Raw genomic sequence first — 14,781 nt, forward strand, 5'->3', positions numbered from 1 at the left:
TTTCTTGTAAGGTTACTAACCCTAAAAATGAGTTCTTTCGAATTTTGCGGGACGCGCATTGAGCAAATTGCTGAATGCGTGCCGAATCTGGTTCAATTCCTCCAGCTGAAATGAGAAATCCCAGATACTTTACTGTTGACGAATGAAACTTACATTTTTTCCAAGTTAAATCGGAAACCCCAGTCTTGTAGTCGATTTAACACCATTTAATCTCGTGTCGTGCTCGAAATGACTACATCCACTGATGAGAATATCATCGAGGTAGACTAATATACCTGGAATGCTGCGAGAGTTTATTCTAGAGTGCATTAGAAAATTGCAGGGGTAGGCTTCAGTCCGAAAACTAGTCTGTTGAATACAAACAACCTTGATGAGTGTTGATTGCAAGTGTTTACATTCGTCGTTCAATTTAATTTAGAAATAAGCGCCAGAAAGATAGTTGCGTATAAGATCGTATTCCCTCGAAGTTTTGTTATGAGATCTTCTATATTTGGAATGGGATAGTCCTCTGGTTCTATATGGTAGGGCTTCATTTAATCCTGTGGAGTAATCCACACAAATTCAGATTTTATCATTTGGTTTCTTTGCAACAACGATAAATGCAGCCCATTCCGATGGGTCGATTAGAGTTAAAATTCCATTATTTACGAAGCTATCCAGCTCGGTACTCAATTGATCCTCTAGTGCTAACGGAACAGAGATTTCCGTGGAACATGAACAGAATGTGCATCCTTTTACTTTAAACGTTTGCTTTTACTTTTGTGTATTCACTCATTTTGTTAAGAGTTGTGGAAACTTGTTTGTCGACGAAGCATCTTTGATCGTGTTAATCTGCATTTTCTATAACTTCTTGTCATATTTAACCAGTCTTAACTCCTCAATGGCCTGAGCGCAGATAAGCGCTGTTTTTGAGCGATTTAAAACAATGACTTCGTCGAATATTCTTTGTACTGAAATGTTGTCTGAAAAAAAATCTTTTTGTTATGTCCAGAGACGTTTACACATACTGACTTGTACGGTTGTAGAATAGGAACAATATTTGAATGCATTAACGCAAAGCCAACAACAACTTGCACAAGAGCAAAAAATGCTTATGCAGCAAATGGAAACACACAAACAAATTATAAATTTGCTGACGACACAAGGATAAGGGATCCATATCATATTCTTGTCCACGCATTAATCCCAATGATCGTGACGTCAGCACCTGTATCTTGCATACTTAATTTCTTATTCTTAATCTTTAATTTCTTTCTGTTTATGTGGATATCCGCGTATTTACAATGCTTAAGGTCGGGGTAAGTATCCTTTCCAAGGATACTTACTTCGATCCAAAATATCGATTACAACTATGAATGGCGTTGCCCGAACATTTAGAGCTTCGAAGCGATGTTGGAAAAGCGATTTATTATCGTGGAATTATTTTTTTAAGTGCTTAACCAGATCCTTGAAACTTAAATCATGCGGCCTAGCCAGTGATAACCAATTTAACAACCGTTGATACGTCGCCGCTCATCGCCTAGTGCATTGAGCAGTAATTGAATCCGTTCCTTCTCTATTAACCTTTTAGCCCTTTCCACGAATGTGGCGTTCGTACCACAATGAAAAGGTTGTCTTTTGTTGAGTTGTGAATGAACTTACCCAGACGTTCCACAAAATTTGAAAACTGAGAAGATTTCGCGGGGGCCGATAGTTCAGTATTTGTCGTTACCAATGCCAAAGATGAGGAAACGGATTCCCTTATCCTTGTGTCGTCAGCAAATTTATAATTTGTTTGTGTGTTTCCGCCATTTGCTGCATAAGCATTTTTTGCTCTTGTGCAAGTTGTTGTTGGCTTTGCGTTAATGCACTCAAATATTGATCCATATTTGATTTTCCGCTGAAGTTTGTATCAATATTTAAAGTAAAAAGCCGCAGCGTCAATTGTTGTGTTTTCTGGTCCTGTCGCTTGCTCACTGCTGACTCGTATCACTCTCTTCTTTCGCTCGCACTTTGTTTTCACGCGTTGTTCGGCAACCATCAACCACGTCTACCATGTCCCTGTTCGTTGATCCTGTATTTCAGGAGCGACTCCGCGGGGGTCCCAACAATTGGTATTATTGGATTTATCATGGGTACAAAATGCCTGCAGATGCTAATAGATTTTTGCAACCTTTCGTAAAAGAAGTTCAAAACTTGATTACTAATGATATAACAATTAATGGAATAATTTATCCGGTTAAAATTAAAGCTTTTATTTGTGACGTACCAGCTCAATCATTTATAAAATATAGAAAAGGTCATTCAGGATATTATTCGTGTTCAAAATGTGAGGCTAAAGGCTAAACAAATATTATCTTAATAGAATGTGCTTTCCATATCTAGAGATTTCCAATATAAAAACAAATAAAAAATTCAGATTAAAATCACAACTAGATCATCACACGGGTACATTGATATTAGAATTGATTGCAAATATAGATATGGTATATGATTTCCCATCAGATCCAATACACTTATTATTCTTGGGAGAAGTTAAAAAAGTAGTTGCTTCTTTATAGTGTCACAAAAAAACTTGTGCTAAATTATCATTGCAACAACAATCAATAATATCGACGCTTAAAAGAATAAAAATGTAATATGCGATTTTAATAGAAAATCATTGTTATTAGAAAGTAAAAGATGGAAGGCTACTAAATATAGAATCTTTTTATTACATGTCACCATTTTATTCAGTTCAAAGCATATTAAATTGTATTTGGATTATGCAAAATTATTATTACGATATTATGTTAAAAGATTTATTAGTCTGTACAATAAAGAAAATGCATTGCATAATACACACAATTTATTACATCTTTGCGATGATGTAAAAAAATTCGGACCACAGCAAGAATTTAGCGCTTTCTCATTTGAAAACTATATGCAATCGATATTGAAAATGATTCGCAAAAATGATAAGCACAAATTGTTTGCCGGATGAACGAATAAAATAATTATATAAATCATAATTTAAACAATATGATATAAGATAATAAGACAATATAATAAACCTCAACTTTTAAATCCGCATTTTAATGACCTGCTTGTGAATTGTCATAACTACAACCAGTTTAGTAAAGTTGTATTTAAAAAAATGTTATTGACAACTAAAGAACCTGTTGTTGTTTATTGGATAATTGTTGTTGTTTATTGGATGGAAGTATTATAGTTATTCTGAATTTCGCTTCTAATAATGAGAATACTATTATAATTGGAAATAAGTACAAGATGTTTAAAGATTTTTATATTAAATCCTGCAAATCCTTCAAAACTCGATATTTATGAAGTCAATGACTTCGGCAATTTACAGATTTGGAATTTAAATCAAATTGCAAATAAATCTGTTAAATTAAAATACAAAAATAAATGTTATTTTTCCTTTATTATATGCACAATCATAGAAAATAAAACACATTTGTAGTTAATGTATCCAAAATTCAGAATATCATATGGAACTTATTCAGTTTATTTCATAATTTTCACAAAATTATTATAAAAACAAGACAGTAGGCAAAGAAAAAAACAATAATTAATTTCATTATTATCAGTAATATTTTTTAAATTTTAATTTGTTCTAAATAATTTATTTTCGATATGTTCCATACGATTTTGTTTATAATATTGTATAGTAAAATAAAATTTGTAATTTTATTTACTTATAGTATATAAAATAATTTTTTCTTTAGTTTAATATTGTTTTTAATGTAATCATTATCAACATACTTCCGATTTGCTTTAATACGTTACATTATTGTTATATTATGTTATATTATATTCTGTTATATTATTTATCTCATATAAAATACTTAAATAATATTACATCTCTATATTTATAATCTCTGTATATATATTCATATATAGTGTACACATATATAAACATATTAGCTTTCTTGACTTTTTTTGTTGCTGCAAATATCAACAATATTTTTAATGCTTAATACTTTATATGGTACCTCATAAATATATTCTAAAGATGCAATTGTTTTTAGTTTAAACATTTTTTACTTATATTTAATTGTACTTTATATCTGCATATACTTTAATAAAATTATAGCTTCTTTAAATTAAATTAACAAATGCATATCATGCGGAAAGTAAATTTTGATAATCACATTATATGAACTGTTGAAGTCTCTCTAAAAAAACATATTCCAAAATATATAGATCATTACTTTTTTTAATTGCTTGAATAATTAGTTCTAACTTTTAATATAAATTCTTTTATTATTCTGCTCATTCACTAATGCAACATAATTTAGAAAATGATAAACATAAAAAATAATTATCAATAATTGTATTAGCTATAATATATACTAACACATATATACTAACTTTATGTATGTGATCCAGCTTCGAAAATGTTACAGCTTTTACATGTAAAACTATTCACAGTCTATGAAAAAAAATTGTGCTTTTATTTTTATGCTTATTTAAATGGCGAAACCAACGTGGACAATAGTTTAATAGTTGCGACAGATAATACTGTTGAAGTAATACTATTAAGCTGGATAGAACACGACAAATGTTACTGGCTTCCATTTAAGTATGAACAGGTTAGTAGTAATACTAGGCGGGTTCTAACCCAGGTCCTCCGAGGGGGGTGCAGATGTGCGGGGGGGGAACGATGCGCAACCGAGGAGCTCCGAGGAGGGGGGAGGGGGGGACGGCGCGTGTTGGACGACCCAGTGCCATTGAACATAAACAGCATGCGATTGAATCGACGATTGATGCCTTCAACACCGTGATAAATAATTACGAAAAGATAAATAACGAAGATGATATAAAAAAATTGCGCGTGGATATGACGTCAGGAGGGTGGGGGGGGCGCCGCCGCAGCCGCCGCCGCCGCCACCGCGCCCGCCGCCACCGCCGCCGAGTAAAAAATAAATATCTCTCTCTCGTATACCTATTATCTCTTCCGGTTCTCTCTCTCTTATGGCGAATATTATTTTTCTAATTATTTTATGATGGGGAAGAAAGAAATGAAAGAAATACATGTTTTTTTGCATATTATATATGTTTATATTTTTAAACAAATTAAATACATTTTTAAGTGTGAAATTTTTTTTATTCACATGTTTTTATACACTAAAAACTAACAGCTCGCCATCGACGAGTTGACGTCTATCGAAGATATCGCAATCGCGTATCGCATTCGGCACTTCCTCGGGATGTGTTACAATAGACGCGATGTTGAAGAATCGCGTATACTTGGTATCGATCGTATCGACGAATCTGACGAGTCGATCGAACGTCACATCGATACATTCGTTCAGAGCAAACATTCGACGTAACGTCGATTCGATCATTGTTACGCGTATATTCAAAGATTCAAGACGTACGAGAGTAACGTCGTTCATCAGACAAATTTCTGACGGTTAACAGTCCAACTCTTATAAAATTGTCTTTGTAATCGTTTAGCAACAATTTATAGATATTCCATCGCTGCTCGTAGAGTCCCTTCCACGTTTCGAGAGACAGTATCAATTCCTGTCCCCGATCTCCCAGAGCGATCTTTCCACGTAGCTCGTGGACCAACGTTGATTTCCAGAAATTTGTAACCCGTGGCCGTCAGAGTGTAATGTCTGCTCAGTAAGCGCACCGCACGACGCTCCACCGAAATACTGTGGAAATTAAATATATAATATTGCACAATATTGGAAAAAAAGAGAAAAAAAATAAAAAAAAATGTAATTGAAACTTACGCGTTACATTCCTTCTTTTGTTTTTCGCCATTGTACGGTGCGCTGCTTCCTTTGGCGGAATATATTACATGTTGTTTGAATGATGGAGGAGCGGAATACCTTTTTTGTGCAGATCGTTCGATGGAGAACTGATCGCATAAATTTTTGACACGGCAAACCGTTAATCTCCTCTCTTCCTCTCCCTCCTTTTTTCTAGGAATTTCATTGTTGCAATCAAACATGTAGCGACATGTTCGCAAAGGAGGGCGATGACATTCAAATTTTTTTCTAGGAAAAAAGCCGTGATAAGATGACTTTTCCTAGAAATCAACGTACGTGTCGCGACGTGTTAAGAAAGAGAAGCGCCGATACTCCGGCTGCTATGAACAAATTGCGAATCAGGGAGACTTATGATGGCTTTTTCGTGGAAATCAGCGTACGTGTCGCGGCGTGTCAAAAGAAGCGCCGATACTTCGGCTGCTATAAACAAATCGAGGAGACCTATGGTGGCTTTTTTTTCGTGGAAATCGGCGTACGTGTCGCGACGTGTTAAGAGAGAAGCGCCGATACTCCGGCTGCTATAAACAAATTGGAGAGAGATCTATGATGATGCTCCGATTTAGACAAAGGGATAAAGAAATCGATGATATATAATGGGTCATGGAGTGTGCAGGATCACAGTAGATGGAAATCTAATGTGTGTGAAAAAGAGTTGATGGTGAAAATGGATAATGTTAAATATAGAAAATGTATTTAATATGATGAGGAAGACTTGTGAATATAGTGGACGAAGTGTTTGGAAATGAAGAAGAAATGGAAATTGACAATATTGACATTGATATTGAAGACGAAGAGCACGCATTGTCTGACGATAGCAATTACGTAAGTGATCAAAGTGATGACCTTACGGATTACGCAGAAAAAAATTGTTACCCGTTCGGAACTCCTTGCGTTGAATAATAATAAAAACGTATTGTTCAATACGATGTTATTATTCAACGGGTAGTGCACTAACTCTATGTGCCGAATGCATGGTTCGTCTGGCGAATACTGACATTGGAGTATTGTATGCCGTTAGGAAGCACGAGATAAATACTCTCAATGCGCTAAACAGCCAATTTTGCTCCAATTGCCAACAGTCCGTCTGTGTGATAATGCCATGCAATATATGCCCAATTTGCACAAATTGAAAAAAAACAAACAAGACAACACTGTGAACGAGTCATATGCAAGTGCTCCGGAAGAGTGTGATGTAATACAAAAACACTATGGAAAGGTTATTGAAAGAATTAACAAGTTCTCCGTTATGGGACTCAATCTCTCTTATCTACCAGTGAACGTGGCGATGTATTTTATAAAGAGACACTATATCCCAACTCCTCATTTCCCAATTCCTCGTCCAAGAGTTAAGGGACGCTACAATTCGACTCTCTGCTTCTCCGCTCCTTCTGAGAGAGCGGAAATAATTCTGGAAGTGTGCACATATTATCATTATAAAGGACACGCATATAATATATTACTACCCCTCTCGCGACAAAAAGTAGCAGAGATAATTCCAAGAAGCAAGGATAATCATATGGTTGTTCTATTCTCATCAATCTCCGAACATATTGGAAATACAACACTTTATATACTGGCTTCGAGTTAAAGCAGCTATAGAGAAAAGAAAAAAAAAAGTAAAAAAATATAAAATTATTTTGATGAGAGTACAACAATTTAAAAGAATCAAGATTTCGCAATATGGAACACCTAGAGCCAGTGGAACGCGAGCTGCTAGAACAGTGCAGCCAAGTCAGTAACTTGGTGGAGTGTTTCGCGTGGTTGCAACGATGTGAAGAGTGCATCGAACAACTCGAGGAACTTAACCGTGTTAAACGTCCTCGATTCACCATTGCAAATAGACAATTTACGATGACGAGAATCGCGCGATGCAAAAGTACAATTAGAAAGACGTTTCGTGCACGTTGGTGAGTACGCGAGTAGAGACACTGGATCTCTCGTTTAGCGAAAAATCGATACGAGATTTGAAAGCTGTATATTGACAGGTGCGGTGATCAATGTGGACTATATCGAGTCGCGACAATTTTTAGAAGACGCTGGTGGTGTAGTGCTCTCGAGCGAGTGCGAGACATTGTACAAAGACACAGATAGTGTAAAAGTGAACACTGCATTTAACGGCGAGTTTGTGACGGGTAATAAACGCGCGAACAAAAGTATAAACACTAAAAATAGTGAACTCTTTCGAATGTCAAATTTGGACGAGTGGTACGAGCACTACGTTATCGAACTCACGTTGGCGTCGCTCGAAGAATTTCAAGAATGCGACAGTGGATGGGCGTTGTCGCGAATTCTAAATTTGACTGTAAACGTGAACAAATATAATCCAATGCACGCGGGATGTTACATCGAATTACCGCGGGAAATTATGTTAAAGCGAGCGGTAATCAACGTACGATCCAATGACAATGCGTGTTTCGCGTGGTCGGTGGTCGCGGCTCTGCATTTGGCTGAAAGGAATACAAATCGGGAATTGTCGTACCTGCATTATACGACAGTGTTAAATTTGCAAGACATTACGTTTCCGATGACGTTAGATCAAATAAAGAAGTTTGAACGAATCAATGACATCTCAATCAACGTTTACGGCTTCGAGGGAGGAAAGGAGATTCTCCCGATACATCTGATATCAAGGAAGATGGAGAAGCACGCAAATCTATTGTATGTGCAGGATCCGCGCGACGATAACGCGGGGCACTTCGCGTACATCAAAGATCTGTCCCGTCTTGTGAGCTCGCAAATAAACAAGAAGAAATGCAAAAAATACTTTTGCGACCGGTATGTATTTTAACAAATTTTATTATTTCTCTTATAAAATTCTCTTATAAAATTGTTTATTAAAAAATCATATTTTCCGTTTGCAGATGCCTACATTACTTCAGTTTGTCTGAAAAATTGCAGTCACATACAACGGACTGCGAAAAGATGAACAATTGTGCCATCCGACTGCCGAGCGAGGACGACAAGTGGCTCGAATTCAAGAACCACACGAATAAGGAACGACTTCCATTCATCGTTTACGCGGACTTGGAGTGCATACTACGGCGAACGGAACCAGAGAGGGAAGATGCATCGTACACATACCAGCAACACGAGGTATTTAGCATCGGATACTACGTGCGATGCTCGTAAGATGACGCGTTATCGGTATATCGATTTCGTCGCGGCGAAGACTGCGTTGCGTGGTTTGTTCGGCAACTCGAAGATTTGGCGCATCAAGTAAAAATTCTTATCCGCAAATGTCCCCATGGAAATGTTGTCGAGAGAGCAGTGGAGGCATATCGTAGCGCGACGCGTTGTCATATTTGTGAAAAACCATTTGCGTCGGACGACACGCGGGTACGCGATCATTGCCATCTTACCGGTCGTTACCGTGGTCCCGCGCACTCAAATTGTAATCTAAATTATAAAGGTTCATATTGCATTCCCATAATATTTCACAACTTATCCGGTTATGACGCGCACTTTATCATCACGGAAATAGCTACGGCGTTCGAAGGCAGGATCGACGTGCTGCCGATAACAAAAGAAAAATATATTTCGTTTACAAAACACGTTAAAGATACCACCGAGAGATCAGATTCACGAAATTGCGTACGCTTGCGGTTCATAGATTCATACAAATTTTTAAATACCAGCCTTAATAAATTAATAAATTAGCATCTTTTCTAACAAAAGAAAAATTAAAAATTTTACGTTCCGAATTTTCCACGGTATCAAACGAAAATTTTGACTTGTTGACGCGCAAAGGTGTCTTTCCGTACGAATACGTGGATCGCGCGGACAAGCTGCAGGACACGCGCCTACCATCGCATGAATCGTTCTATAGTGACTAAATGACACATTAATGGTGGGGGCTACTTTACAAGATCCACTAATTAATATTATTTTACGTTTTCGAGCGCATTCAGTAGTAATTACAGCCGATATACAAAAAATGTACTGACAAATCCTCGTCGATGAGAATGATAGGGATTATCAGCGAATTTTATGACGCTTTTCGCCAGACGAGCCAATTCGAGAATATCGACTAAACACGGTAACTTATGGACAATCTTGTGCACCATTTTTAGTAATAAGGAGCGTTCGACAATTGGCGAGTGAGGCTGAAAGTCAGTATCGTCAAGCATCACGAGTCTTGCTTCAAGATTTATACGTTGATGATATTTTAACGGGGGTAGATAATGTTAATGAAGCGAATATTTTAATTAAAGAATTGACAGAATTATTAAAGCTCGGACAATTCAAATTACATAAGTGGCGATCAAATATAACGATCATTATAACGAATTAATCCTTAAAACGAATAAAATTGATGATGAGACTGACTTTTAGGCTATAACTGATGAGCGAGATGTAGCGAAAACATTAGGTATTCGATGGCAACCGAGCAGCGATGAATTACGAATCTCAAGTCACGCATAATGCGAAATCAAAGCGAAGCGTATTGTCTGCTATTGCAAAGTTGTTCGATCCGTTGGGCTTGGCGAGTCCAATAATTATAAAAGCAAAATTGATAATGCAATTCACGTGGCAAATGAATCTTGGTTGGGATGACGATTTACCGGCAGATTTGTGCCGGATGTGGCTGGAGTATGTCCGAGATCTAAGTAAAATTCATACAACGCGAATACCGAGACAGGTTGTGGGCGTTCGAAATCCGGTGCATATCAGTCTGCATGCGTTTTGTGACGCATCAGAACGAGCTTATGGTACGTGTATTTACGTGCGAGCAATTGATGATGCAAATCGAGTTGCGTCGAGATTGTTATGCGCTAAATCACGCGTGGCGCCCGTTAAAAAATTAACCATCCCGCGGTTGGAGTTATGCGGAGCCGTTTTATTGGTCGATTTGATGCGGATTGTTCGTGAGTCGTTGACTATTGGGATTCATAAAATCTATGCATGGAGCGATTCGTCAGTTGTTCTTACGTGGATCGCGGGTGAACCGAGTCGGCAGAAAACATTTGTCGGTAATAGGGTCAGCAAAATCCAATCTATCCTGCCTAGCAGTCATTGGGGGCATGTTGCAGGTACAGAAAATCCCGCGGACTTAATCTCTCGAGGCATTAATTTTGACAATTTTCATAGCAATTCATTGTGGTGGACAGGTCCACCGTGGCTTTCGGAATTCAAAGATCCATGTCAAGGCAAGGGCGAACTTTCCGATCGGGAATTTGACATCATACAATCGGAAGAAAAGGGAAATATGCGAGTTTTTGTTGCTCGAGCTAATTCCGAGTCGATAATCGAAACAATGTTTTCTAAATTTTCATCATTAACCAAAATCGAAAGAGTACTTGCTTGGTGTTATCGATTCATTGCGAATTCTAGAAACAATTTCGAGAACCGCAATTTTGATAACTTATCCGTGAGGGATTTGCATCTGTCGCAATTAAAATTAATTAAACATGTTCAAGAGCAGTTTTTTACAAGGGAGTTGGATGACTTAAACAACGATCGCGTAAATAGAAACAGCGCGCTTGCCCATATGAGTCCATTTTTAGATAACGACGGGATTCTCAGGGTGGACGGCAGGTTGCAGAGATCCGCTATTAATCATGACAAAAAACATCCGATTTTACTGCCGGCAAGATGTCGATTTGTTGAATTATTATTTGAACGGGAACATTGTCGTATGCTACATGCCGGTCCACAAGCTTTGCTTTCTTCAATTCGGGAAAGATTTTGGCCTTTGAACGGCCGCAACACTGCTCGTAGAATAACAAGGAGATGCGTAACGTGTTTCAGGGTTAAGCCAAGGTTGTCAGATCAAATAATGGGACCGTTGCCACCTGATAGGGTTACCGCTTGTCAACGAGTATTTTCGATAGTAGGAATTGATTACGCTAGTCCTATTGTTACAGTTGCGAATAAGGGCCGAGGACAAAGAAGTCGCAAATCATATATTGCGTTGTTCATATGCTTTTCGACTAAAGCGGTTCATTTAGAAGCAGTCAGTGAGTTGATATCGAGTGCGTTCTTGGCTGCATTGCGCCGCTTTGTGAGCAGACGAGGTTATCCGCAAAAAATTTATAGCGACAATGCCACTAATTTCGTCGGCGCAAAAAGAGAGCTTGAGGAATTGTATCGGACAATCAGAACATTTTCCAAATCGATAGAGGAGTATTGTACATCTCAAAGCATAGAATGGAAATTTATTCCCCCCCATGCGCCTCACATGGGTGGTATTTGGGAAGCAGGAATAAAATCGTGTAAATACCATTTAAAGAGAGTTGTTGGCGAAACGCGACTCGTTTTCGAGGAATTTATGACGGTTTTGGCTCAAATTGAAGCTTGCTTAAATTCAAGACCGCTATGTCAATTGTCCTCTGATCCTAACGACTTACAGGCTTTGACGCCCGCACATTTTTTAATAGGGGGACCGCTTATTAGTCTGCCAGATATCAATGTATTAGATGTCCCTATTAACAGACTTGACAGATGGCAATTGACTCAGCGTATAACTCAACATTTTTGGAAGCGGTGGAGTGTCGAATACTTAACGTCATTGCAGGGCAAATGCAAATGGACGATCGAAAGAGAAAATCTAGCTGTTAATGACATAGTCTCAATTGTAAGCGACAATATGCCACCCCTGCAGTGGAAACTTTGGCAGAATAATCGAACTTCATCCGGGAGTTGATAAAAAGGTTCGCGTGTTAACTATTCAAATCGGAAATAATGTTATCAAGCGTCCAGTCACTAAAATTTGTAAATTGCCTATCGATGAAAAATAAAATTAATCAGGATTAATTGGTGGGCGGGATGTTGGTGACTAAATAATATAAATTCAATCTGTAACTGTTGCTCCGAATCGTGAGCGAACTCGACATGTATTATAAATCGATATACTTGCGAGCGAGATAACAAATGAGAGACCACGACGTGTCATTTGTTTATTAGGTAGGGTAATAGTTGATATTGTATAAATAGACAAGCGTGCGAAAAGACGAGAAGTCGAGATTGAGTAAGCGAACTGAGCAAATTGTAATAATACGCAAATAAAGACTTTAGTTGGAGAAAACGATTCGAGTATCTAATACAAGCCCGTACAATATCTGTAGAAGAGTTAATAAATAACGAAGAAGCATTTTATTGAATGAAATTGACGTACTGAACTATGAAACAATTAAGAGAAATGTGTAGGTGTGATATAGTTTAGCTTAAACAATTTTATATTAAATATTCTATAAAGCATTATATATCCTTCTAAAAAATGTGAATAAAAAAAGGTTTATGCTTAAATGAAAAATGTGTTCCATTTGTTTAAAAAAATAAAGATATATAATATGTGTTCAAGAAAGAACTTAATTATTACAAAAGTTCTGGGACTGTGAGCGATACTGGTCATCTATGCCGCGATTCGTTTAAGTTTATATCACAGAATTCACCGTTGACTAGTTTTGATATTCTCATTATTAAATGAATTCTTGATGTGCGTCACGAGCGAAACACTTGATGAATCGACACACTCTTAAAGTTTTAGAGAAGTCTGAGCTGAACTATATTTCGCTAATCTGTATTTCGCTAATCTTAGAGAGAGATTATATTAATACTCTCCAAGCAAGCCCAAATCCGAGAAACGAGACCACGGATTTACTCGCCGGCCACGTGAACACCACGTGTGAGCACGAGCATGTCACGATGATGTAGCTTCACAATAGTCCGACAGCACTCTCGGTCACGTCACTTTTACTAACTTTGGATGAGCGAGTCTTGAGAGCAGAGCTGTCCTTTTATGATCTTATCATTGCATGAGTCACGATCACCAAGCAGTACGAGCGATATGCGATATGCATAATGGCCGAAATGAGAGTGATCTAGAGAGCGCGCTGGAAACGCCTCAGGCGACCACTTTCCCACGATTATACATAATTCATGTGTGCATGCTGTCATCTAAGAATTAGACACCCGCGCGCAACGTTCATTGAGAATACAAGGTTATACTCAAATAATATGCAAAACATGTATTTCTTTTATTCCTTTCCTCCCGCCATAAAAATAATTATCCGAAAAAAAATAGTAAGTCATAAAATTCGTAATAAGAGAGAGCCGCAATGGGACAGAGAGAGATAGTAGATATACAATAGAAAGAGCACAACGAAAAGAAAAAGATGATATGAGAATATAGCGACGGGCGCGGCGAGGGTGACGGGTGCGGCGGCAGCGGCGGACTCGTCCCAGGTCTCCCCCCCCTGTGACATTATGTCCACGCGTCCTGTCCGCAATTTGTTTATCTACTCATTTATATCATCTTTGCCACCTGTTTATCTATTTGTTTATATCATCTTCGCTTTTGTAGCTACTATCTTACCGCCCCCCCTAGCTCTACTCCTCCTTTTCGTGACGTTATGTCCTCAAGTCACAAGTTTCTGTCTATTTGTTTATAACTTATATCAAATTTGTTTATCTATTTTTTATAACTACCGGATCCTTCTTCTTCCCTCCCGCGACTCATTTCAAAGAACCGCCGCCCCTGCCTTCCTCTTTCCCTCTGCCCAATCGTTCCTGGGAAAGTGGTCGCCCTTTACCCCTGCGCCCATCGTTCCTCCCCGCACACTCGCACTCCTCTCGGAGCTCCAGGGTTAGAACCCGTCTATACACATTACTAACATAGTAGATGTAATTATAAATGAAAGGTAGATTATCAGTATTAAGTATGAACATGGTCTACTATTAAAACATATAGTTCTTTGTTGTTTTTATTATATTTATTGTCACAATATTTTATAGTACAATTTACTATATGTAAATTTAGTTTAAGTGTAAGAAAACTATAACAAAATAATTGCATTAATACATATCATAATTATGACAATCATGATGCATTATTGAAATAGCTATAATTTGCATAGTTAAGATAATTATAATTTTATAATTGTCCCCAAAAATAATTTTAAATAAATTATAGTTAAATTATAGTAATTGCAACCATTCTTTTCTCTCAGTGTAGTCCGCTCTGTCTGCCCACGAGAGGTAATACAATTATCGGACATCCTGTATATATTATATATTA

At 37.5% G+C, this 14,781-nt stretch overlaps 1 protein-coding gene and 1 pseudogene across 1 annotated transcript; both read left to right on the forward strand.

Moving 5' to 3' along the window:
- Positions 1-537: 537 nt before the first annotated feature.
- Positions 538-3,440, forward strand: LOC148935311 (uncharacterized; annotated as a pseudogene).
- Positions 3,441-10,158: 6,718 nt separating this feature from the next.
- LOC148935312 (uncharacterized) lies at positions 10,159-12,408 on the forward strand. The gene is made up of 2 exons (XM_089081547.1): positions 10,159-10,474; positions 10,874-12,408. The coding sequence occupies exons 1-2, from the start codon at positions 10,159-10,161 to the stop codon at positions 12,406-12,408; spliced, it is 1,851 nt and encodes a 616-aa protein (XP_088937673.1).
- The last annotated feature ends 2,373 nt before the right edge of the window (positions 12,409-14,781 follow it).

The sequence above is a fragment of the Pogonomyrmex barbatus genome, unplaced genomic scaffold (genome assembly GCF_055798465.1).
Source record: "Pogonomyrmex barbatus isolate J1 unplaced genomic scaffold, ASM5579846v1 scaffold5, whole genome shotgun sequence".
Taxonomy (NCBI): domain Eukaryota; kingdom Metazoa; phylum Arthropoda; class Insecta; order Hymenoptera; family Formicidae; genus Pogonomyrmex; species Pogonomyrmex barbatus.